The sequence below is a fragment of the Dipteris shenzhenensis genome, chromosome 8 (assembly GCF_047967505.1).
Source record: "Dipteris shenzhenensis isolate YYH24624 ecotype China chromosome 8, Dip_SZ_1.0, whole genome shotgun sequence".
Classification (NCBI taxonomy): domain Eukaryota; kingdom Viridiplantae; phylum Streptophyta; class Polypodiopsida; order Gleicheniales; family Dipteridaceae; genus Dipteris; species Dipteris shenzhenensis.
The window spans coordinates 18,297,271-18,323,729 of record NC_141603.1 but is presented as its reverse complement, the minus strand read 5'-3'; the positions used below and the strand labels follow the sequence as shown (position 1 = coordinate 18,323,729).

At 45.2% G+C, this 26,459-nt stretch overlaps 1 protein-coding gene and 1 pseudogene across 1 annotated transcript in view; both read left to right on the top strand.

The window, feature by feature from the left end:
• The first annotated feature begins 3,992 nt into the window (after positions 1-3,992).
• The window catches only part of EIF3E (eukaryotic translation initiation factor 3E), a 46,157-nt gene continuing 23,690 nt past the window's right edge, over positions 3,993-26,459 (top strand). Inside the window, exons 1-5 of the mRNA XM_087378448.1 lie at positions 3,993-4,327; positions 4,478-4,632; positions 4,719-4,946; positions 5,026-5,147; positions 10,148-10,367. Coding sequence (XP_087234574.1) covers positions 4,120-4,327; positions 4,478-4,632; positions 4,719-4,946; positions 5,026-5,147; positions 10,148-10,367 — 933 coding nt within the window. The 5' untranslated portion in view covers positions 3,993-4,119. The remainder of the gene's footprint in view (positions 4,328-4,477; positions 4,633-4,718; positions 4,947-5,025; positions 5,148-10,147; positions 10,368-26,459) is intronic.
• On the top strand, positions 15,950-17,550 carry LOC147899215 (uncharacterized; annotated as a pseudogene).

Sequence of the window (26,459 nt, the reverse complement as noted above, 5' to 3'; positions counted from 1 at the left end):
GACCAGACATTGCATTTGCAGTGGGAGTTGTTAGCCGGTATATGGCTAATCCAGGAAAGAGGCATTGGGAGGCAGTTAAGTGCATCATGAGGTACATGAAGGGTACCAAGGAGATGTGCATCTGCTTTGGTAGAGGAGACATGCGTGTACTTGGGTACACAGATTCAGACTATGCAGGGCATGTGGATAGTAGGAGATCCACTTCTGGTTATGTGTTCACCTTTGCAGGTGGTGCAGTGTCGTGGATGTCTCGCGCACAGAAGTGCGTTGCTTTGTCTACCACAGAGGCTGAGTATGTTGCAGCCATAGAGGGTTGCAAGGAGGCTGTATGGCTTGATCGGCTAGTGGGAGATTTAGGGATTCAGACAGGTGTACCGACATTGCATAGTGATTCCATGAGTGCTATTCAGCTAGCACGGAATCCGGTCTTTCATGCAAAGACCAAACACATTGAGGTCAGGTACCATTTCATCAGGGAGGTACTTGAGGACAAGCGCATAGAGCTTGTCAAGGTTCATACAGATGATAACCCTGCAGATATGCTGACGAAGAGTCTACCTAGTCAGTGGTTTGAGTATTGTCGTGTATTGATGGGCATTGGATAGTATGCTCACTGGTTGTTCTCCCTTAAGGGCACATTGTCCTTTAAGTGGGAGGTTGTGGGGGTTAAAGGTCACTATGCCTTTACCCCAGTTATGTACAATACTCAAACACATATATAAATGAATGAAAAAGAAGATTAGGGTGGTTCTGCACCCACCAAAACTTGTGTGTCTCTCTGTCTCTCTTTCTCTCCCTCTTCCGTTCTTGCTTCCGTTGAGTACATTCTCACATACAACTTGCAAAACTTGTTGGTCCTAATTTCAAGGGTGGGGCCTTGTTGCCTTTCATAGGATTGCCCCTTGGACTTGCATTTTACTTTCACCTTCCCATTTTCTATAGGGTTGTATGGCATAGCAGCTTGATGGATGATAGAGAATCATCTGACTATTCCCTAAACTTGGTCATCTAGGTATTTGGCCATAATAATTACTTCATTCTTTTGGGTAGCTATTGTTTTTTACCACTTCATGATGTAGTTTGTACCTCGTTTGTACCTACTAGGATATATATTTTCTTGGAGAATGAAGGAGGGGAAATGGGCCCTACAAATTCTATTCCCCATTTCTCAAAGGAGAGGAGATTTAGGATTGAAAGCAGTGTTAAGCATGGTGTAAATTGCACCCTAGAGATAGGGCATAGGTCAAACCTTAACCGTAACCCTAACCCTACATGTTTCATGTATATAGGGCATAGGATCAAACCCTATCTCTAAGCAGTACATGAATATATTCATCATCATGTTCAATATGGCATAGTGTACAATTAGTTATGATGTTCTTTGTTGAGTTAATGAGTGTTTTTAGCTCATTGTGAGGTCCTTCTTGAGTGTTCTCAGAGAAACATACGCTCTGTTTTTTATATTTTTGAGATTTTTAAGTTTATGAGTGAGTTATTTTTGAGGGGAGGATTGATTCGGTGCTCCTCTTTTCTTCCTAGGTCTTTCAACTACAATTCAAGAAAGGAAAGAGCAAAAAGCATAGACAATAGCACACCTACTCAACTACAAGCTATGCTACTTGAACAATGGCAAGATGACACAAGGCTCAATATAATGACCTATATTGAAACAATGCACAACAAGCAAGTATGCAACTATGATTGATAATAGAACGTGGAATCAATGCAAATGAAAGATGATACAAGAAGACTCATGCAAACAACGTCAAGAAAAGCACCGAAGTCACATGGAATACTACCACATGGCAAATAAAATAGGGTTTTGAGGACATGTGGCATATAAAAATCTATTTCCTTAAACCTAAATGTACAAAACCAATTTAAACTCAACCACAAGTGCATGTAGCTTGCCTTTTGAGCTTTGTAGAAAAGTAATAAGTGAAACCTACTAAGTCCAGTAGTCATCATTAAGACTATCCTGATGACTATTCCCAATACAAACCAAAACATTGGTCCTCGTGCAATCCTATCCATCTTCTCACATTATATTAAGGCTGCCAGTGCGAATTAGCTTTTCCTTAAAAATAGTAGATACATGCATCGGAGAAAAGTCACTTAAACTAAAAGTTAACAAGTTGTTTATGTAAATGATCTTCGCTTTGCAGGCTAATTTTGGAGATAACACCTAGAAGGCTAGGTGACGTGGTGGGAGAAGCAACATACCCAATACACAAACGTATTAATAATTAGTGTTAGTACCAAAATAATTGTTGGTGAGGCTCATGAAAGGTGGAATTTAGTCAAGTAAGTGTACATGGATAGCAAGAAGTCTAAGCTAAGTTAACATCTTAAAGTCTGAGGTGTAGCAACAACTTAGAGGTAGGGCATTTGCTTATAAGAGTGACTGCCCTCTTTCGAGTCCTACTAAGTGAGAGTAGGTCCAAGGCCATGTGCCCCTAGATAGGACCACGGGTGGGTGTGTTATTAATTAAAAATATCATTTTAAAGTAATTTTGAACATTAACAAAACCAAATACAAACTAAAAACATGGAAGGAAGGAGGTAGCTCATGCAGTACATCATTTGCCCACCTGAGCTAGTTGCCCATGTTGAAATCCTACTGCCTAGTAGTATAGGTCTTGAGTGGATGTGCCCCTCGTAGTAGACCACGGTGTGTCTATCTGAGGGAAAAAGAATCATGGAAGGCCCATAGTCCCTTAGGCATTTACACACCGCCAAAGGGTGCTGAAGTATAGCCCAACATGTGGCCACCCAAAAAGAGTCCTAGGTAGGTTGGAATGGGCACACACTAGCTGTCCAATGTGGCTTTTAAAAAATTGAGTGCCCACCCAATGGGCACTTGCTTTACACACCGTCCAACGGTTGCCCAACAATTGGTTTTGTAATTACAAATGGTATGCAAGCTCTTAAAAACATAGGTGCCCATTGTTGGATGGCCGCTCACACACGGATAGGCTTAGAGAGAGTAGGAAGTTGAGTCCATATAAGACTGGAAGGTTTGTTCATGAGTGGTGTGTATGCAATGTGTTACCTGCCCATTGTTAAAAACTCGCCTCCTACTAGTTTAAATGATTGCTCAACGATGGGCGGTTCTTAGTGTGTAAATTGCCTTAGAGCGTGGCCACATGTATGGATGTTTGGATGGTACCACCACCATAATCAAAATGCATGCCTCTGCCAGCCTTTGATTTCAGCTGTTGCTTGTTCACATGCTCACACAGGGACCAGACAAACGACAGACTTGGTAGAAGCGGGTAGAGAGTAACAGAGGAGGTAGAAATACAAGAGGTTGATACTTGCCTAGAAGGTTCTCACTCAAGAGTCTAAAAGCCCCGCTGAGGGTACTAGAGCTATGAAGGCCGAATGGAGGAAGGTTTTGGGCACCTCCAATTCACATCATTCAGACTGATTTTTGTACATGTGACCAGACCTCCGAATGTCCAAATTGCCAAACATCCATGCATGTGGCCGTGCTTTGAGGAGAGATTAAAAAAGACTTGTTAAAAAAGGAAAAACGTGCTACAGATGAACTCTATAGGGCTTGGATGTAGGATTGCGACATACACACCCACGTGTCCCATATGGCATGGTCTAAATGCCCCATATGGCATGGGAGTTGGCCGCGAGGGCTTGAACGTAAGATGGGCGGATACACACCCACACGTGTTAGCCGCTTGGTCTAAATGCTCGAGGGGGGGAGCCCTTCTCCTCTCCTATATTCCTTAAGGACAGATCTATCGAGCGTGCCAAGGTGGTGTGAGGTTGGAGGCTCGGGAAGAGAGGAGAGCTTTTGCGACAAGGAGCTATTCAGCGGCCAAACCTGCAAGCTAGATGGGCGCATACACACCCACAAGTGTTAGCCAAACCTGCAACCTAGATGGGGGCATACACACCACCCACAAGTGTTAACCGCTTGGTCTAAATCCGCTAGGGCGGAAAAAAAGAAAGCCCTTCGTTATAAGGGCGAAGGAAGACAAAGAGGGGCCTTTTTGACAGCAAGGTGAAGTCTGCACTTTCTTCTTCCGAAGCCCTAATTCACAACAGCAGAAGAAGAAGAAGAAGAAGTAGAAGAAGAAGGGACCTGCAGTGAAGGTAGCTATGGCGCATTACGACCTTACCTGTAAGGTCGCTCCTTACCTCGATCGCCACCTTGTCTTCCCTCTCCTCGAATTCCTCCAGGATAAGCAGCTCTATGGTGATGATCAAATCCTTAAAGCCAAAATCGAGTTGCTCGCTAAGACCAACATGGTTGACTACGCCATGGACATCCACAAGAGTCTCTACCACTCCGAGGACGTTCCGCAAGGTCAGATATACAGCTTCTCAGGACGTGACATCTAGGGACGGTTTTGCGACAATCTCTGTCATTGTGCGTAGAACTGTTCGTCGTTTTCGTCGGCTTTCTCTCGCCTGTTGAGACGCATTTTTGTTGGCTTGGTGCTTTCTTTGTCGATAGAAATGGTCGACAGACGCGTGGAGGTGGTGGCCAGATTAAAAATGCTGGAGGAGTCGGCGGCTCCTCTCATCAGTTTTCTACAGAATCCAGCTCTTGTGCAGGAACTTCGGTCCGACAAGCAGTATAATCTTCAGATGTTGAATGAGCGCTACCAGGTTAGACCCCTATGCATAACGTTGAGTTGTGTTTGAACTAGTCATTGGAACATAATTTGATTCGCTTTCGTCTTGCCGAAGTATAGATTGGGCAACCTCAAATAGAAGCATTGTATCAATACGCCAAGTTTCAATTTGAGTGTGGAAATTATTCGGGAGCGGCGGATTATCTTTATCAGTACCGCACGCTCTGCACAAACAGCGAACGAAGCTTTAGCGCTCTCTGGGGAAAGCTTGCAGCCGAAATCCTAATGCAGAATTGGGATGTCGCTTTGGAGGAGCTCAACCGTCTTAAAGAAGTCATCGACTCGAAAGTAAGGTGTTCCAGGAATATCGTTTTCTGGGGTTTCACTGTGGTTATTATTTTTCTTGAACTTCATTTTTGGTTTGCAGAATTTTACATCCCCTCTTAGTCAACTGCAAAATCGGACTTGGTTGATGCACTGGAGCCTCTTTATTTACTTCAACCATGAAAATGGAAGGAACGCCATCATTGAATTGTTTTTCCAAGAAAGGTGAGAAAGTCGTGGTTATACTTCTAAAGCTGAACCACGTTGTGATTATGTTGACTAGTGTTGGCGTCTGGTTCTTTTGCTTGTTCTATACAAAATTCAATTTGTGAGATTGGATATATTCTGGTCTTATGAAGGTATGTACATTGAAGCATGTCTATAGACGAATTGGGACTGTCCTTGCATCCTACTGAAAGGTTGACTTGAGCTGCATTGTAATTCTTCAATCCTTACAATAGGTGCTGCCCGACCCCTCTTGTCCTTCAGCCCTATCATTAACATAAGAATGAACATCCTTGGGCCTTGTCATCAGGTTACAAGCCTCCTCTAAGGAGGGCGGAGATGGGTCATACCTCGATCGTGCGTGCTCTGGTCACTCTCTGTCGTGTGTGGACCTCGTGTCCCTCGCTTGACAGTACCGTGTCGTCTCTCTCCGCTGATCCATGCTGCCCCCATGTTTGCTAACTCCTCCATTCGTCTGTGGCCCGGAGCCGACTCAAATGCATAGAAGTCCGCGACATGTTGTGATCGGTTTGCCTCAACATCCTATGGAACTTGCCTCTCTGTTGTGGAGTCTTTCCATTCTTCCTCCCTTTATGTGTGTATGTGCTTCTCTCCCCCTCTCTTTGTCAATGCCTGTTGCAGCCTGATCTGTCGTAGTAGCATCTCTTTGTGTAGTCGCATCCCGATCAGATAGAGCCCAATGCAGACCTAGTCATGGAAGTGGATCAATCTGAAGCCATGCCCCTCTTGAAAGAGACAGGGAAAGCATTCCTGGATCTCATAGTAGGCTGGGCAGACCCATAAGAAATGCTCCTCTGTCTCAACCGTCTTCAGTGTGCTTAACTTGTGGATTGGCTTTTGTCTAGGTATGCTTGTAGTTCTCCCTGCCTCGACCCCTAGTTGATGTGATGAGACCCGCATCTATCCAATGACAATCCTCAGTGCATGCGAGACTCCTCTATACTCAAAGTATTGGGGTTTGATGAAGAGTTCATCCTCCGATACTCTCAAGAAATGATCGCGGTTGAATTGGGGTTTGATGATGAGTCCATCCTCTTCGATCTCTCAAGAAATGATTGCGATAGAATTGGATCTTGTTGTGGAGCTCCTGGTTTCTCCAAAGCTCGAGATTTATAGAGCTGGAGGAGATCTAACTTTATGATAAGGTTAATCTGTTTGTGAGAGAGAGAGAGAGAGAGAGAGAGAGAGAGAGAGAGTCCCCACCAAAATCCTCTCCACCCATTGCTTGAAATCAAGCGTTTGCTAACCTACTACAGATATATCATCAAATACAATTGCAATTGAAAATTAAAGTTTATAAGGAGTCTAATCTTCCTCGACAAAACAGTTGAATCTTTCGTATGGAGTGGCAATTGCAACACAAACAGTATAATAAGTTTACAGCTGGAGTCTACATCAGGCAGAGGCTCTGGTTGGACCTGCTTATACCTGCTGCCGCTCAACTTGCTGACATGGCAGTCCGTCGCCCCTGCTGATGTCACAGACAGTGATTTGACTGCTCCTGATGCACACCTTTGCATGGCTGCCCAGATCAATGATGGGACTGACATGGCAGGTGTCCACGTCGCCTGCTGCTATTGCTAAGTACATGCTCCTGGAGCTTTGGCATCCCCTCCTGTTGTTGCTTATTTGCTGACTCACAATGGTGTGGTTGCCTGCGGACCCTAGAAGGGATCCCAAGTTTTTGTGTGAATCATCCTTATGGACTTTAGGACAACCCACTTATGGTTCGACTGATGCAGCTGTTGCAAGCCTTTGGGGCTACCTTGGCCTATCCCAGGCAGATGCTCACAGGCTGAAGATGCCCGTGACATCCCCTTGTGCTGAAAGGCTAGGAATCTGTTAAATCTAGTTAAGAACATACTGCTAACTATGTGCTATCTTGGCCTATCCCAGGCAGATGTTCACAGGCTCAAGATGCCCGTGACATCCACTTCCGCTCATGCTAAAAGGCTAGGAATCTGATAGATCTAATTAAGAACATACTGCTAACTATGTGCTTTTAGCATTGGACCCTTATCTGCAAACCGTAAATACCAGCTAACATTTTCTTGATTGGTTCTCCTGTATCTTTGGCGTTGGATCTCCCCAACTCGCTATTGCTTTGTGGTCTGCAAGAGAAGGTGCTCCCAATGTGATACATGGTGGTCCAAAGGTGGTGACAATGAAGGTTCGCACCTCATATCTCGACATCTTGTGCCACCGCACAAGTGCTAACTAATGACCAAATACACTGTGCAGCTCAAGTACCTTCTCAGTCTTCTCAGTGAGTCAGCCAACTTATGCAGCCAGATGTTGATGGATCAAATTCAGCTGCTGCCACAAAAATCTTGTAACCTATGATGCCAAGAGTAGCAGCACGAGGATGTTTTTGACTGGCTGACTTGGCAGTACTAATTGGTGGAGTGGAAGTACCAATGGCAGGCTGAACCAGATGCTGTGACTTCCCTCCTTTCTGTTTATTTTCAGCCATTGTCGTGATTGGGAGAGTCCTTTTGAAGCTAATGAAAACATTATCTGTGGAGTGGCTGTGCTTGTTGGCAGATGCAGGTGTTTATGCTATGAATAGAATTAGGGGGGCGTGAGGGGGTGGGAGCCTCCAACAGGCTGCCCCTTCCCCTAGAATGGATAACCTGCATCTAGCAGCGACCTGAACTGTAAAAGCTGGCTGCTGACCCAATGCTGCATGACGGCCCTGTGCAAACTGCCTGTTACTGATGATTTGTTGAACTCCTGGCCCATGATGTGGCTGCATGCGTGGCACTCCATGTAGGCTGTATGGCTGTTGGGTACCCTGTTTGCTGCTTGTCTGCTGTTGCCTGCCAATGTGACAGGACCATCTGCTTCTAACTGCTGTTGGCAGCCCTTCTGGCTGGCTTGGCATAGGTCTGGAGCCCAGGCAGATGCTCTTGGCTGTAGGTTTCCGTGACATGCATGATTCGAGATCGTCACATCAAATTTTAGGCTTGTGACAGTTGCCCCCATGGTTGAAACTCATGCGCATATGACGAAGGCTCTACGCTCCGAAATGGCTAGCTGCTCCCTGTCTGCAAGAGCACATGTGGGCCATGCTCTGATACATAGGACAGTGCATCCATAAATTGAATCAGCAAGTAGATGTGACAAAAACAGGATACCTCCTTGTAGCTACCACATGGCCTCTATCTAGCTCATCCATTGATCTCTATGAACAACTCTGGCTGCTCCTATGCTGGCAAAATGGGCTGAAAAGGAAAGGCAGCAACATCAGGCCATTCAGGTGATTACCAGTCTCGAGTCTTCAAGAGCTTTAGCCTGCTCCGCTTCCGCCTTGCTTGAACCTCCAGAGTCAGATAGTATCTCTCCAGCCGCATGTCATTAAACTGATCCAGAACATCCAATCAAAGTACCATGGACTCCTGCGGAAGAGCTTGTCCTCCACCGCAATCCGCAAACTAGGAACTATATGCTCGATCGGCGTAATGGCTTCTAGCCCAAATGACCATGCCCTCCGCCACAGCGAGAGACAGCTTGACAAACACAGATTTTGCAGCCCACTGGAGAGCCACCACGTTGCTGGGTTTCGGCTACTAAGTGTCAGCTTCTCAGCTTTTCAGCTCCAGTTTTTTTGTTTTGTTTTGAGATTTTGAGCTATATAGCTTAGCTTAGCATAGCAACTCAGCGCACACCCTTTGCTTCAGCCCTTCGAGGCTTGTATGAGTTTCTTTCCATTTTCTGTACTTTGTCCCATAAGCCTGTGAGGCCTCCCTCAGATGTTAATGTATCTTTCTTTATTTCTCTCTTTCTTTCTTTCGCTAGATGCGTAGATGAGACCATTGGCATCGTAAGCCACTTCACACAAAATTTCTAACAGGTTTGACAAAGAAAAAGACTAGACTTACTGTACTTTCTGCATTGCGATTGCCACTCCATTCAGCAGTTTTGTCAAGAGAAATATTAGACTCCTGATGACTATGGGATAAAAAATCAGCACGTGCTCTAGCTCTCTTTTGGAATGGCAGGGCCTCTCTCTCTCTCTCTCTCTAGATGAATAGAGGAGGCTGTTTTAGGGTGATTTTTTCCTTAGCTAGAAATGCTGGCAGAATTAATTCAAGATAGAAATGTTCCCTTTGTAAGGGTTTTGGTAGCTAGGCTGTTAGAAAACAGAGGTGGGGGTTGCTTGCTACAGTGAATGCTTCCTGCAGCGGAAGATTATGAAAACCTATGCCCAGAAATCACATAGTGCTATTTCAAATCTCACTCACTTTCCTTAATGTGTATACAAGTGCATAGAGAGAGATGGACACAGACTTAGAACTGCAACAGTAGAGTAGAACTGTGGATTATGTATTATAGATTGCTTCAAACAAATTGACACAAACTGATACAAAAGGATGTGTTCATTGTGCCACCATCTAGCAGACAAGGTGTTGTCCAGCTGTGGACCCCTGATCACTCAAAACTGTGATCTACCTCCTTCTGGCCCAAACACTGAATGAAATGACTGCCCCTGGAGGGGCTTTTATATAGGGCTTGGAAGCCCCCAGAACAGGCTGACCAGTCTGCAGATATCAGCCTGACCTGCTGCTGTTCTGCGCAGACATCTGCTGTCTGCAGGCCTGGCTGCATGCTACGGCCCTGGAACCAGGCCTGTAGGTGGCCCCAGCCTCGCCAGTAGCTGCTGCTGCTCACTAGGCCTCTGCCCTGTCCAAGCGCAACCCTGTTCCTGCTCCAGCCTGCTGCCATGCACCCATAGAGCATCTGTACAGCCCTGCTTGTACTTTTGTATTTTTTTTTGCATTTATTTTATTTACTAGGGATTTTATATGTGAGGGTCTTATACCTAAAATGATATGCTATAAAGTTAAAAAAGAAGAGTGAAAAAAGTAAAATGGCTCTAAGTGGTGTTTTTGGCTTATTTCTTTGGAAAGTCTATGACTCTCTTACAATTATGGAGTTACTTTTATGCATTTATGTACATTTTTTAATGTTGTGAACAGGTATCTCAATGCCATTCAAACAAATGCGCATCATTTATTGCGTTATCTTGCCATTGCTGCTATCATCAATAAGAGGAGGAGAAATTCATTGAAGGAATTGGTGAAAGTTATACAACAAGAGCAATATGCTTATAAAGATCCCATCACTGAGTTTTTGGAGTGCCTATTTGTCAATTATGACTTTGAAAAGGCTCAACAAAAGTTACGCGAATGCGAAGAGGTGTGGTTGGTCTCTTATGACAATTATTCGTTTTAAGGTTGAAAACACACACACACACACACACACACACACACGCATACACCTCCCCGTGCATACATCTATGTATGTTGTGTGCGAGAGAGAGAGAGAGAGAGAGAGATGTATTAACGTCTGCGGAAGCCTCGCGGGCCTATGGCACTAAAGAGAGAACCTGTACAAGCCTCAATGGGCTGAAGCAAAGGGCTCGCTAGGGCCCTTGCTGAGTACTAATCTATGCAGATCTAATGAGCTCAAGAGCTCAAACAAAATCAAATACAAACTGAAGCAAACACACCACAGTTACGCTGAAACGCCGTTTCAGAGCCCAGCCAGGCCTGAAACGCCGTTTCAGAGAAGCCCCGTTTCCTGAAACGCGTTTCAAAGTCTGAAACGTTTCAGGACCCTGAAACGGCTGGCTGAAACGTTTCAGCCAGTCTGAAACGCGTTTCAGAGTTCTGAAACGTGCCGTTTCAGACAACACAGGCTGCTAGGTCTCCAAAATCACATTTTTTGTCTTTTTGCTTTTGATTTTGGTCTCCAAGCTCCTTCCACTCCTTCAGCCTCATACTCTCTCCATCCTCAAGGTTTTCCAGCCCTCCTTCAGCCCCATTCACTCCATTTCCTCTCCTTTCTCTCCTGCAGCCTGCTTCAGCCCTCCATCATCATCTACTCCCCTCCCTTGCCGACGTGGCGTTTCCCCGTTTCAGCCCTCCCAGAAATCCGGAAACGTTTCCGTTTCCGTTTCTGTTCCCCGTTTCCCCGTTTCCGTTTCCCCTAACTATGAAACACAGAGAGAGAGAGAGAGAGAGAGAGAGAGAGAGAGAGAGAGAGAGAGAGAGAGAGGTTGGGGGGGGGAGCAGATTATTAATGGACACTAGAGACCCAACACGATTCATGAGACAAAGAATGATCATGTATGATGTGATAAAACTTGCAGCTCTATATTTGGCTGTCAGCATCACATGTTTCCATCTGGTTGTGCCCATGATCAAGCTTTTCATTTAGTGAGCTCTATCCAAATCTTACTCAGTGTCACAAGAAACGTTTCTAGATTTTTATAGGCGTTTCGTCTAGAAATGCCTAAAAATACTATGTTTTATAGAAGTTATATGTACTTCATACATAATTGTCTTCAGATTCTCTCTCTCTCTCAAAAGAGCTCTCAGATATCCATATTGTGCACACAATGCGCACACATATTACACAGTTGAAAGAGTAAAAAGACGCATCACGCAGCCTATAGATTGAGGTTTACAAAGACATAGATCTTACAGTTTACAAATTACTATTAACTAATTAGTTGCAAGTGCATATGGTTGCTAGCATATGCCATGGCCCATAGTTCAAACAATAAACTTTTAACTTTATAATTCAAATTTCAGAATCAAATTTCAAGATTTAAGATTCAAAATATAACAAGATGTATTATGTATTATTGTTTACATCATACATGTAACATGCCATAATGATATACTGGTAATTGTAATGTGTAAACTGTATACATAATCAAAGCATGTCGCCTGCAAGCCAGCTGCTAACAACTACATAGTACACTGTAGTCTCGACTCTCTAGAGCTAGGGACAGCTGCCCTCTCCAAGATATGCTGCCTGATCATTGTCATCATCAGCACTAGAATCAGCAGATGGATTTGCATCCTCTGTGGAGGAAGAGGAAGTGCCATCCTCGAACCAAGCAGGGGCTCGCAACTGATCTAAGTCCTCTGAGTCCGCATTGTCTACCAATGCCTCCTCCTCCTCCTGTGGCTCATCTCTGCCTTGGTGTCCTCGGGATGACGATGCAAGAACAGATACGTGCAATCCTCCTTGTGAGGCTCGTGCTCGATGTTAATAACCACGAATCTGAGGTGTCCATGTATCCTCTGCAATAGCAGTAGCACGTACTCGTGGTGCACGAGCTCGAGCCATCGAAGGTGTCTGACATCGGAATCGAAGCATATCCTGTCGCAGGAACTCGTAAGCATCGTCATTCTCTCGACTGTGCTAGATGATGGACATGTCGACAAGTTTTAGCTTGATCTTGTCAGGATTGACTTGCTTGGGCTTGCACTCGATGCTACCGGTACCATCTGCAGACCTGTACTTCTCAAGCAGAGGTAGGTTGGCATTGATATATACCAACCTGTTGAGCTGCTCCACGCTCAACCTGACATAGTTCACAAAGCATAAAAAAGTCAATTCTCACGACTTAAGAATTGTTTTTCAAAATGTTACAAGCTTGACGCTATAGCCTATAAATAAAAACTATAAGAAGTTAGAACGAACTTGTTTCTCTTCCTGGTGTGTGTGTCTGCACATATGCTCTATATCCTCTTAGTTGGACCTGATGTGCAATCTTGCGAGAGGATGCAGAGAGCTAAGTGCTGAAATGAGGGATTCAAAATCCCAAATTTCTCCCACCAAGTAAGAGCCAACAACTTGTTGTCTCTTTCCTTGGCAATTGCACGGGAGAAATGACCCTTGTCATTGCGGAACTCCACTATGTTCTCTTCAATGCTATTGTAATTTGCAATACAGAAGAAGACAATATAAATAATTAGATAAATCATAAATCATAAATGATAATACAAAGCACTTAGTAGTGAGCAGGCTGCAAACTTGTACGCCATGCTACCTCACCTATTCTGGACCGATGAGTCGCATACTTTTTCCAAGTATTGGGTCCATCCGTTCACAAGCAGCCAATCATTCCATTTAGCAGGCTCCTTCCACAAGGGATGGAGCATATGTGCAACAGTGTGGATTGGCCTATGAAACCAATCCCATCTCTTCCGCCAAATTCCTAATCTGTCATCCTTTTTGAAAATTTACCAAAAGGAATCAAGTTAGAGGCTAGAGCTAGGAGAACTGAGTATTAAACTTACAAGTTTCAACTTATATGTACGTGCTTTGGTTGAGGATCTCAATAGGACAATCCTCCGTTGCTTTTCGAAGCTTCAGCATGAACTCGTATAGCAAGCCCATAGTACAAACCTCATGGTCAAAGAGTCGAAGCACGAAGTACAAGGGCTCTATGGACATTTGAATGCAAAGGGCTTCCTGCTAAAACTGATTGTCGAAGACAATCCCCTCAACATTCTGTCCAGTAGGCAATCTCAAGTCACTCCAATCCAGCCAATCTGAACTGGTCATCATTTGATGAAGGCTCTCTTTGGTCTTAACCAACCTACGAATGATAAAGTTTAAACAAATTTAAACAATGAATAATTTGAGGAATTGATTCTTGAATGATGAAAATTGAATCATGATTCATGAATCATACCTGCTAAGAACCAGGAAGATGTAGCCAAAGCGTGTCTTTGAGGGTCTCACAAGCTCCCACTTACACTCCCTTATGAATAGGTCCAGTGCAGGTGGCTTACGAGTGATATAAGTCACTAGCTGCATTGCTTTTTCGACCACACTAGACACCCAAGGCAGCTTCCAATATCCTCCATCATCAAATCAAGAGAGTGTGAGGCACAAGGTGTCCATCCTATCTTGGGATACTTCTCCTCAAGAAGACTTCCCATTCTCTCGAGTTGGAGCCATTATCGGTGATGACTTGCACCACATTGTCCTCACCAACCTCCTTGATGGTTGCCTCAATATGACCCCATATCCACTCTCCGGTGATGTGAAGGCCGGCATGTGAGGCATCAACCACCCTCAAGAATATGCTTCCCACACAACTAGTGACCAAGATATTAATCATGTCTCCTCTTCGTGTCACTCCATCCATCGGAGATTATGGTGTATCCATACCGACTCCAAGCTTTCTTGAGTCCTCTATGTCTTTCTTAATTAATCCCACCCGCTTCTTTAAACGTGTGGTGCGGAGAGTCTTAGAACTAGCAGGTATAAGGGATGATGCTCCCGCTCTACCAGCAGCTACAAGTGCATGATAAAACTTCTTGTAGGCAGGAGTCCTTGCAACATTGAAGGGAATATTGCAAGCGTAGTAAAACTGCTCCTTTGCAATTGTAGCCTCTGTAATGAAGGTGGGAAAAGGACGGGTTTCATGTGGGAAATAGGTGGGAAAATAGGAAGGGAATTGTGGGGAATGAGGGGGACTATATAAGTCAACCCCAAAAGATTTGTAAGGTACGTATTGATTTGACATCTAATCTACATCACTTCTGCTCCTCCTCTCCTGTGCACTTTCTCTACCTAGTTCACTCTACCCTCCCCCCCCCCTTTTCACTCATTCTCACCCTGCCCTCCGTGGCCTTCCTCTCCTTCCTCGTTCCCCCTTCACTACATTGGTATCAGAGCAGTTCTCGGGCCTATTGTGGGAGAAGACATCTCAAGTGTTGCATACTTCGATGTCATTTTCATTTATACTGCCAGGGTCACATCGTAACCCAATCGACGTCCGTCTTCTTTCTGGTTCTCCTTCGCGGGAAGAGATGCAGGTTATCGTGGTGCTGATGAACATGAAGGAGATAAGCTGAAGCAGAAAAGGGAAGAGGGAACTCTGCCGTCCGTCGCGCCAGCTCCGTCCGTTGCACCTCCAACTCTGCCGTCCGTTGCTCTAGCTTTCTCCTCGCCACCGCTTCGCCACCGCTCCATACTCAAGCTCGTTTTTCTTTTCTCCTCGCCACCGCTCCATACATAGGCTCGATTGCATAGCTTCGTCGTAGAAGCTGACACGGGCTAGCAGACAACCACGACAATTTTTGTCACAGCCACACAGCCTCCGTCGTGCCCACCGTTTTCGTCTCCGTCGTGCGTCCAGTCCTCCGTCACAGCCACCGCCTTCCGTCGTCCCGTTTTTGTTCCGCCGTTTTCGTCACCTGCCCGTGCCTCTCGTTGGCCACCGTTTCCACCACCGCTTTCATACCTTAGAATAATTTTCTAATCTATTTCCTAAAGTTAGTAAGGTTAGTTAACCTGGGGGGTAGTTAACTCGTTAGTTGTGGGTTAGTTTAGTTAGTCTAGTCCTAACAGTCCTAGTTAGGCTAGGACAGTCCTAACGGTCCTAGATAGGCTAGGACAGTCTTAGCAGTCCTAGCTAGGCTAGGACAGTCCTAGGGCTTTCCCAAAAAAAAAAAAAAAACCTCTTTTAGGGCACTTCTACAGCCCTGTTCTGGGCCCTTCTCAGCCACTTTTTTTTGGCTCATTTCGAGCATTCTCTCCATCCTCTTCACCAAGTTTTCTTCAAGCCTCTCCATCGACTACATCGTGCACTCATGGCCCCCAAGCGTGCACCCCGATCAGATGAGACGTCTCAGCATGGCGATGATGTTGCTCAGCAGGAGCAGATGCCAGTTACAGAGGGTGTATCTCCTTCACAGCCAGTTTCTGCTATGCCTACCGACACACAGTTTCTAGATGCATTGGCCTCGATGCTTCAGGGGGCTTTTCAACAGATGGGTCAGCAGTTGGGGCAGCAGCTCACCACTGCTATGGCTATGCACGATACAGCTATCACCCAGATGGGTCAGCACATTGGGCAGCAGATCACTACTGCCATCACTATGCATGATAAGGGCAAGCAGCCCGCACCCTAGCACGGGGATCTGTCGGATAGCCAGGGTGATTTTTCTGACCCGCGCAGGGGGTTTATGGCTGATGCCCGTCGCACTTATGATTCTGGTTCTATGCATGCACCCCAGCATGGGGATTATGTTGATATGGGTGATGCCTTGCCCATGCCGCCGAGCACTTCATTGTTTGATTCCAGGCCGCCATTTGGCTCGCAGATTTCATTGGCTGAGCCATCCATTTTGGGCCGGCCTACTGGCACATTTCCGCCCACGGCGAGCATGCCTGGATTGGGTGTTGGTTTTCGAGGCAGTTGGGAGAGAGGCCAGTCCTCTTCTCAGCCTTTCTCTATGCCACCCACTCACCGTGATGTTTTTGGTAGGCAGACTCAGCAGGGATTGCATGCTTCGATGACACCTCCTGTGAAGACATTCAGTCAAACTCAGCCTGTGTATCAGGGAGCTAATGCTTTCAGTCAGACGCATTTTGTGCATCAGGGGAGTGGTTCTCCTATCCAGCAGGATGCTGGAATTGGGCAGCATGCAAACATGGATGATATGTTCTCAGATGCCTTACGTTCATACAGGGCCTTGCCTGAGGATGTACGTGATGAAATGCCCTTTTCACAATATGTGAGCTTTAAGCGTGAGGATGCTAGATATGCTGGTGGTCACTTCAGGAATAATGCAGCCAAAGATGTGAAAGACAAGCTCTCTGTGCACAAGTTTAAAGGGGACACTCGCACTCCCAATGAGTTGGAAGAGTGGCTCACGAAGCTGGAAGATTATTTCCGCTTCTACCCTAAGAACGATGAGGACAGGATCATTTTTGCTAGTATGCATTTACAGGATTATGCACATACATGGTGGCGGTACATGAGAGAGTCACCTCAGAAGCCGACCACATGGAAACAGTTCAAGGAGCTTATGGTCACGACTTTCGTCTCGGCCCTAATCCTCGAGCAGTACCTTGCTGAGTTTTATGCACTATCTCAGACGGGTACGGTCCAGGAGTACTTGCAGCGTTTTTGGAGACTTTCCTCGTTTGTACAAGACATTTCTGAGAAGGGGAAGCTGCTGCGTTTTATTCAAGGCTTAAATTCCCCTCTGGCTGCTGATGTGAGAGCTCATAATCCCCAAACCATTAAGCGGGCAGCCCAGCTAGCTGAGGTGTTTGAGCCATAATATGCGGGCAAGTACAAGCTTGTGTCAGGTAGCTCTTATGGTGCTGTTAATGAGGCTGACAGGAAGTCAAAGTTTGCTGATTGGGCTGATAGGAAATCAGCAGTTGCCCCCTTTCCACGATATCCAACGGTTACAGGGAGTAAAATGCCATATGCCAAGCCATACCGGCCCACGGACGCAATGCCAGGTGCCAAACCCAGTGCAAGTTCTGACAAATCAGATGTTAAACAACACTCCAGGGCCATAATGGACAGTAGGAAAAAGGCTAATCTATGCTTTAGATGTGGAGAGAAATGGACACCTGAGCATCGAGATGTGTGCAAGATGAAGAATGTCAGCTCAGCCAAACTCAGCATGATAATTGAATTCTCAGATGATGAGGAAGTCACTGATGTTGCAGACCCCCATGATGTCCCTCATGAGGAATTGACAGGAGCTCATGATGCAGATGAAGCTCCTGACACAGCAGCCACAAAGGGGACTGCATTTCCCTTTGACCCGGGTGGGGCTACTGAGCAAGCCACTCATGTGTTGCATGACATTGATATTCAGCCTACATGTGGCAGGAAAGGCTGTAAGCCAACATTCTCTCGGGTGGAGCATCAACTTACAATGCCTTTTTCATGTCACGAGAGTGGAGCATTAACTTACAATGCTTTTCATGTCAGAGGTGATGCTAATGGTAATGTTCCTGTGGATGATGAGCAGATTTATTGGGATGCCCAGTCTAAGCTATATACCATCTCACTTCATGCCTTGATGGGTGCCAAAAGTGCTGACACAATCAAGTTGAAAGGAATGATTAATGGCAGATCTGTTCATGTATTGGTAGACAGTGGTAGCACTCACAGTTTCATTAATTGCAGGACATTGCAAAGAGTGGGATTGATTGCTACTAAGATAGACCATGGCCTGAAAGTGGAGATAGCTAATGGACAGCATATGATCAGCAGACATTGTTGCCAGGATGCCAGGATCAAGTTCTCTGAAGACTATGAGTTTGCAGGTGATCTTCTGGCATTGGATATGGGGCCAATAGATGCTGTCCTGGGGTGTGATTGGCTGCAATCATTGGGGAAAATCAGCATAGATTTGAATGCCTTATCTCTTGAATTTTGCCACAAGGGTAGATCGGTTACATTGCAGGGCGTGGTAACTCGGAAATTGCAGGTCATTTCAGCAAGGCAGCTAGCTAGGGAGCTCAAGAAAGAAAGTGCCATATATGCATTGAATGTCTCTGTACCTCAGGAAGGTGGCATTCCCCATGTGGATAATTGTGAAATGCAGAAATTGCTCTTAGAATTTGGGGATGTGTTTGCTGATATGCCATCTCAGTTGCCTCCAAAAAGAGATGTTGATCATGCCATAGTCCTGGAACATGGTAGTAAACCAATAAACAAGGCCCCGTACCGACTCTCTAAGGTTGAACGGGAAGAAGTGGCAACACAGGTGCGAGATTTGCTTGAGAAAAACTTCATTGCTCATAGCACCTCGCCATTTGCATCTCCAGTACTCCTGGTGAAGAAGAAGGATGGCTCTTTCCGCATGTGCATTGATTACAGGGATTTGAATAAGACCACCATTTACAGCAAGGATGCACAGGAACACATAGGCCATGTCCGACAAGTGCTAGAAATCTTGAGGATGCATCAGCTTTATGCCAAGGCCAGCAAGTGCACATTTATGGCAGATGAGGTTGAATATCTTGGACATGTTGTAAGCAGGCATGGAATCAGGGTAGACCCAACTAAGGTGAAATGCATTAAGGAGTGGCCGCAACCACATAATACCACACAGCTCAGGGGTTTTTTGGGTCTTGCTTCTTTTTACAGGAGGTTTATCAGACACTTTGCCAAAAGGGCTGCCCCTCTCACTGATTTGCTGAAAAAGGATGCCTTCCAATGGTCACAAGCAGCACAACTCAGTTTTGAGATTCTCAAGGATGCCCTTAGTAATGCACCTGTATTGGTGTGTCTTGATTTCTCACGGTCTTTCATTGTTGAGACGGATGCCAGTGGCAAAGGTTTAGGGGCTGTCCTAAGACAGGAGCATGGGGTGATTGCTTTTGAGAGCAGGAAGTTTAATGCCAGGGAAATGAATTATCATGTCTACGATCAGGAGATGCTGGCAATCTTGCATGCTTTTGCAAAATGGCACCACTACTTGTACGGTAGCAAGATTAAGGTCAAAACGGATCACAGGACACTCAAGTACTTTTTAACGCAGCCTAATTTATCCATGAAGCAGAAGAGATGGTTGGCTGCAGTTCAGTCCTATGACTTTGACATTGAGTATAGAAAAGGGAAAGAGAATGTGGTTGCTGATGCCTTGTCCAGGATGTGGTCATGCAAATTGTCTGCCATTTCCACGCTTCATCAGGAGTGGATACTTGGGATTCAGGAGGAATACATGCAAAATTCTGATGCAGCCCCTATCTTTGTGGAGTTACAGAGTCCATCCAGCCAAGAACATGTTCGATTTCAGCTCCGCAATGGACTGTTATGGTGCAAGGATAGAATTTATCTTGTACCAGACTCCAAGTACAGGTTGTTGGTCTTACAGGAAATGCACTCATCTCCTATGTCAGGGCATACGGGTATCACCAAAACATATGAGAAGGTCAAAGAAAGCTTTATGTGGGATGGCTTGTTGCGAGATGTGGTTAAGTATGCCAGTGAATGTTTGCCCTGCCAACAAAATAAAGTGGACAGCCGGTTACCCGCAGGCCTTCTGCAACCGCTACCCATTCCTGAAGGCAAATGGACTCACATTGCCATGGATTTCATTACAGGCTTGCCTTCTACAGATAAGGGTTGGGATAGCATATTCGTAGTGGTTTATAGGATGACCAAGCAGGCCCATTTCATACCGACTAGGACTCAGTACTCCGCTTCACAGGTTGCCTGGCAATTCATTGAGAATGTGTTCAAGCACCATGGTTTTCCTCAAGAGATTGTCAGTGACAGGGATGCTAAGTTTATGGGTCACTTTTGGTAGGAGTTATTCACTGCAGTTGGTACTTCCCTTGCGCCTAGTACTGCTTATCATCCCCAAACGGATGGACAATCAGAGAGGGTGAACAAATGGCTGGAGGAGTATTTAAGGCATTACTGTCATGACACACAGAAGTCTTGGGACAAATGGTTAGCATTGGCTGAATTTTGTTACAACAGCACCAAACACCTCTCTATTGGCATGAGTCCATTCGAGGCAATGTATGGATGCAAAGTGGGAATGCCTTCTAGGGTTGCAGACTTGGCTGTGAAAAATCAGCAAGCAAGAAATGACTTGGAGAGTATGGATGCCCTTCTGCAGTTGGCTAAGAAGAATATGCAGGATGCCCAAGCCAAGCAGAAGAAGTATGCGGATGAACAAAGGAGGTACTTATCTTTTGAAGAAGGGGATTATGTGCATTTACGTCTCCATAAGAATCGATATGCCTCGCTGAAAGGTAATACCAACACAAAGCTTGCCCACAGGTATTATGGTCCCTACAAAATCATCCGCAGAGTTGGGAAGGTAGCATATCAGTTGGAACTACCGAGGACCTCCAGGATCCATAATGTTTTCGATGTATCCTTGCTGAAACCACATGTAGGACAGCATGTCCAGGTTCTTCCTTAGTTGCCGCCTATGGATGAAGAGGGCCACATCATTTATGTGCCAGAGCAAATCAAAGGCTTCAGAGATCATGTGCTCAGGAACAAGGCTTACATAGAATACCTCATCAAATGGAAAGGTTTATCTGAAGATGAGAATTCTTGGCAACCCGAGAGCATTGTGCAGGACTACCCCTATCTCCTACAAAGCTGATCGGGTTCTGCTGTATTTTTCCATTTTAGGCAGCCTCGTGGAAATTTTGAGGGCAAAATTCTTTGGGAAGGGATGGCTGTAATGAAGGTGGGAAAAGGACGGGTTTTATGTGGGAAATAGGTGGGAAAATAGGAAGGGAATTGTGGGGAATGAGGGGGACTATATAAGTCAACTCCAAAATATTTGTAAGGTACGTATTGATTTGACATCTAATCTACATCACTTCTGCTGCTCCTCTCCTGTGCACTTCCTCTACCTAGTTCACTCTACCCTCCCCCCCTCCCTTTTCACTCATTCTCACCCTGCCCTCCGTGGCCTTCCTTTCCTTCCCCGTTCCCCCTTCACTACATCCTCTTGCTTCAGGCGTGGTGCCCAAGCAGCTTGTATAGGAGTAACTCTCGTATAGGAGTAACTCTTGGAGTGATAGGTGCTGGACCACGCGGCCTCTTGGTAGGCGGCCATGGAGGAGCTGATGGCATAGCGGACAGCCCAACTGATACGGATGCCGATGGAGTGGTGCCATGTAGAGGTTGAGTAGAGGCACTCCCATGCACTTGTGATGTCAATGTAGATGGAGTATATCCATGCCCCTCCTGCTGTGAGTGAGAACTCTCCACATTCGCGGTATCTGATTGGGATGATGTGAGAGTGACGGTTTCCTCTATGCCCAACTTCTGCTGCTCAACCAACACATTAGTTTGAAGAACTTGATCTATGATCACGGGATGGAGGAGGGATCGAATCTCAGCAAATTTGGATGGGTTACCTCCATATGCCAAGAAGATCCCCTCTGGAATGGCATGGCAAGCACTGTTACCTTGGCCTCTGGTCCATAAAAAATGTGCTCGAACTCGAGGGGTAGATCCCGTCAAAGTGTCACCACAAAACTTGCATACTGACCTCCTTGTGCCAGATGTGCCATATCTCTTTATAAAAACGGTATTCTGCCATACATCCCGCCTTGTGCTTCCACTCGGTCCAGCGGCACGTCTTGAGGCCATGGTATGGGAGAGGAGAGTAGAGTAGAGTAGATTGTAGAGGGTAGACCGTAGAGGGTAGACTCTAGAGTAGAGGGTAGAGTAGAGAGTAGAGGCTAGAGGAGAGTAGAGGGTAGGGTAGGGTAGAGTAGAGGGTTATGTATTAACAGATCCCAAATTTTGCAGGTATTGCATTGGAAGGCAAAATCTCTACATGACTTTCACATGTAGAAGGTTTAGATAGAAGAACCTGCAATGGGAACTAATGGATGATGTAGATAGAAGAACCTGCAATGGGAACTAATGGATGATGATCTATGTGATGGGACTCACAGTCCTATTGTCGAGGTATCAATTTATCGGCAATGACATCCTAATCTAATGTTGGAATTAGAAGAGGAGTGGACCATGCGATTTATCAGGGAAGAATTGCAGTTGGCAACAGCAAGTCCTCCCTACTATTATTTTAGACTTGATAATCGCAAAGTTAGATATAGGGATGAGACAAGCATCCTTTGTAAGAATTGTTGCCTCCCCCCCATACTCTAGAGATAGTAGAGACATGATGGCAAGTATTTCATAATATCCATGTTATTGGATCCTTAGTGCTTCAACAATGCACTTAGCGGCATTGTTACATGCATGAACAGAAATCATAAATAATGCAAAGTGTTGTTTCATTTATTGTTAAGATTTTATTTATTAAGTTTGCACCTCTAGATTGATGGCTCTCTATGGTCTATGAATGATAAAGTGATAAATATTTGCAATTTTAAATCTGTGTGGATATTTGTATATCTGTATTGTGCAAGAGAGAGAGAGAGAGAGAGAGAGAGAGAGAAATTAGAGTGCAAGAGAGACTTAGTGAGAGAGAGAGAGAGAGAGAAGTTGAGAGTGTAATAAGCGTCACAAATAATGTACCTGGCCATGAGACAGAGTTAGATCTATGAAGAGAGAGAGAGAGAGACAGACAGACTATGAGAGAGAGAGAGAGAGAGAGAAGAGTCAGGGACACAAATAATGCACCTGGCCATGTGGCATTGTTAGATGTATAAATAGAGAGAGAGAGAGAGAGAGAGAGAGGGGGGGGGGGAGAGAGAGAGAGAGAGAGCAGTCAAGGACACAAAGGAAGGGAAAGAGACAGAGGAAGGGGGGGGGGGAAGATGGAGATGGAGACGGGGACAAAAAAAGGGAGATGGAGAGTGGGATAGAGAGAGAGAGAGAGAGAGAGAGAGAGAGAGAGAAAGGAAAGAGAGAGAGTAGAGGGTAGAGTAGAAGGTAGAGTAGAGGGTAGAGTAGAGAGTAGGAGAGTAGAGGGTAGAGTAGAAGGTAGAGTAGAGGGTAGAGTAGATGGTAGGCACTAGGAGCAAGGCGCAGAAATGGCGGCCAAATTCGGCCCTAAACCCATCGCGGTGAAATTTTTGACAGCCAGGCGTTTTGCCCTAAATGGCCGTCTCGGGTGTTTCTAAGAAAAGCAGAAATGTTTCTTCGCGTTTCGGTGCCCCGAAACGCATTTTTTGGTGACACTGATCCTACTACAATGCTGCAAGACTTATTTCACTCGGTGGCTGCTGAAGGAATCTATGTGGATCCACCAGTAAGAGCTTGTATCGTGTATTCGTCCTTGATCGTGGACATTTTTTTGCAACTATTCTTTCTTGGCACATCTCCCTATTGGCTTGTTTCACCTTAAGCTCTTGAGAGCTGGTTCTTAATTTTCATATCAGCCATCTCTTGTAGTCCTGCTAACGTCTTGCTTAATTTTCGTGTAGTCACCTTAAGCTCGTGAGAGTGGACATGCGCATCTTTGAAAGTCAAGGTTGCAATTATGATGTCTTGTAACAACCACTTCTCATGTGAAGTGATTGCGTTCTATGAGGCTAGATCCCATCATGCTTTTCATAAGTCTAGACGTGCATCGTGGGTCTACTCTTTATATGTTAATGTAAACATAATGATGTTCCAGTCTTTGTGGGTAATAGAATCACATTGAGGTGACATGGTCAAACTGAAAATTTCATAGACTATACTGAAGATAGCACTGTAAATAATGTGGTCACGCTGAAGGTGATGAGCTATACTGAAGATAGCATACATGGTGATCTGCCATATCTCTAGATGTATCCAGGTACATACCCAAACTCATCCTCTAAAAATAACACATAGTGCAGTTTCAATCTCATGATATTCACTCATATAAGGTTGAAAACCATAAACTCCATGGTGATTAGCCATGATGAGAGCATATCACCTTAAGTGCGATTTGTTATCTTCAGTATGGTCTACTTTTGTCGCCTTTAGTACGGTCTTGTTTACATCATCTACAATATGGTGATGGATCTTCGGTATCCATGATAGTTACATTGAGTGACAGGATATTGGAAGCTAGTGCATGAGGTAGACCCTCCACCTGATATTGAATTATCAACTTGCCGTACAAGACAAGTCAAGGGTTCCTAACGCCTGTTGGGTCTCTACTGCCCATGGTTTATTCCTGACACCTTCAGCCTGTAATGTCAGCAGATGAAGATTAGGTACTGTTTAACCGTGAACCTGTAATCTTTGAGCGTTTGGATTAGCACCTTGATCACTCACATGCACCTTAGTAAGCGCACGTTGAGGTCTAAAGAATGGCATCAGTTTGGGTAAATTCTGAGTTATGTATGTCAAGTTATGAGCCTAGCAAATGTAGGATCTAGACTTGTTCAATTAATTGTGTGCATGGGTAGAGGGGTCATGGGGTGAAATTTTTAAAAGACCTAATTTAAAGATTAAGTTAAAAGCTTTCCAAACCTGCTTTTTCAGCTTTCTACCTTGACCTGGATGCTACAAAAAAGTACGATCAGTTTCTCGGAGGGCTGGTTTAGTCTCTTGCTAATTTGCATTACTTTCCTGCTGCTCCCTTGCCCTCTTTTGCTCCCCTTGCTGTTTTCTTTCTGCACCCTTTTTGTCCAACTCTTATCTAGGATTTCCCTGCCTCAATTGCGATCCATCTAGGAGCTATTTATTTGGGCATGTTTTGAACCTGGCGAGATGTAGCGGGAGATAGACTATCCTCACTCTCTCTTCTGCTCACTACCTGCAAACTGCAAGATGATGCACTCAGTACACAAAGTGATGCTGTGGATGGTGAGAGAATCAGAGGGAGAGAATATAACTGATGCCCAAAGGGCTGAATACAACTGTATGGAGGGGCTGAAACCCTCGACTGCAAACTGGAAAGAAACTAGACTACCTAGAGGAGGTGAATCCTCACTAGATCCCTGTAGAGGCTGAGGCACCCTGCTGGTCTGCTACGGGGAAGCCTGTCTATTGCTGCATTGAAGGCTTGGAAGGCCTGAGGTGGGGACGAGAAGCGAAGGCCAAGGGGGCTGCTTTTATAGACCGTCCTTGGGCCTCTAACTGACCGACCAGGCATATTTGACATGCATAATCAACCATAGTTGATTCCAACAAAATGTATTCCATTAGGAAAAGAGGGAGCTCATTTTGGGGCCCTGTAAGAAATTCACAAATTCTTGTTTTTTCTTTTATGCAAAATTAGAAAAAATATCAAAACAAGTACAAGCGACTACAAAAATGTCAGTTTGGAAAGGAACAAATATATTCTTTTACATTCAATACTCACACATATGGGGGCTTCACGTTAAATGCTTCTACAAGATCCTCTAATTTTGGTGCAGAATTTGGTGTTCCTGACATCACTGCTGCGTCCTGAGCAGTGCAAAACCTTCAAATTGAATTTTGAAACGCCGAAAATGAACACCCAGAGGCCTGGAAAGGGACAACAAAGGCTCGAAAAGCTTTTTAGCTAAAGAATGTGATTTGCGAGCAATGCTAGACATGATGCCAATAATGTGCAGCTGACCTGCTGATGTCATTGCTGATGTGGCACCCTGCTGATGTGGTGCCTGTACGGTCTGCTGGCTGCATGGCAATCCACGTGACAGCCGGCTGATGTGGCTGCCTGCGTGGCAGTCCAGCATGCCACAGGCTGAGGATGCCTGTGACACCAGACCTGCAACAGAGGTTCTACAGCAAGGAGGAATCCTGGAATCAGTTCACAGCAGCAAGAACTCTTCCACAATGAATTCCGATGGAATTTTCTTCTCCTTTTGTCTAGTTCTAACGTTGTGCGATCACTTCTACTGCATATCCGTTCCTAAACCTGCTCTTTCCTCTCCTAGCTTAATGATTTGCTGATAGCTCTACTTCATCCTACTGTTTCTACAATCTCCATACCCGGGACAAGCCATGAGAGCTTAAGAGATAGATGGGTGCAAGATACAGGGATTCTATTGCACTCGGTGAAATTGGGCTCTTTTCTGAGAAACTTTGGGATTCTCTTCACTTGGTTATCTCTGGGGGCTGCTAGTGGATACTTTCTATTACGCTCTACAGTTTTCTTCTACTTTGGATTCTCATATCTCATTTTCTTTCATTGTGGACATCATTGTATACATTAGACTATATATTCATGTTCTAGGATGCCTAGGGTTCCTTGGGTTCTGTTTGAGGACCTGCATCGCTATTTAAGTTGGGCATCATTGAAATAAAGAAATATACCTAGGGTCCAAGTAGGGGGTGTACCTCATTCAGACTCCATTGGGTGTCGG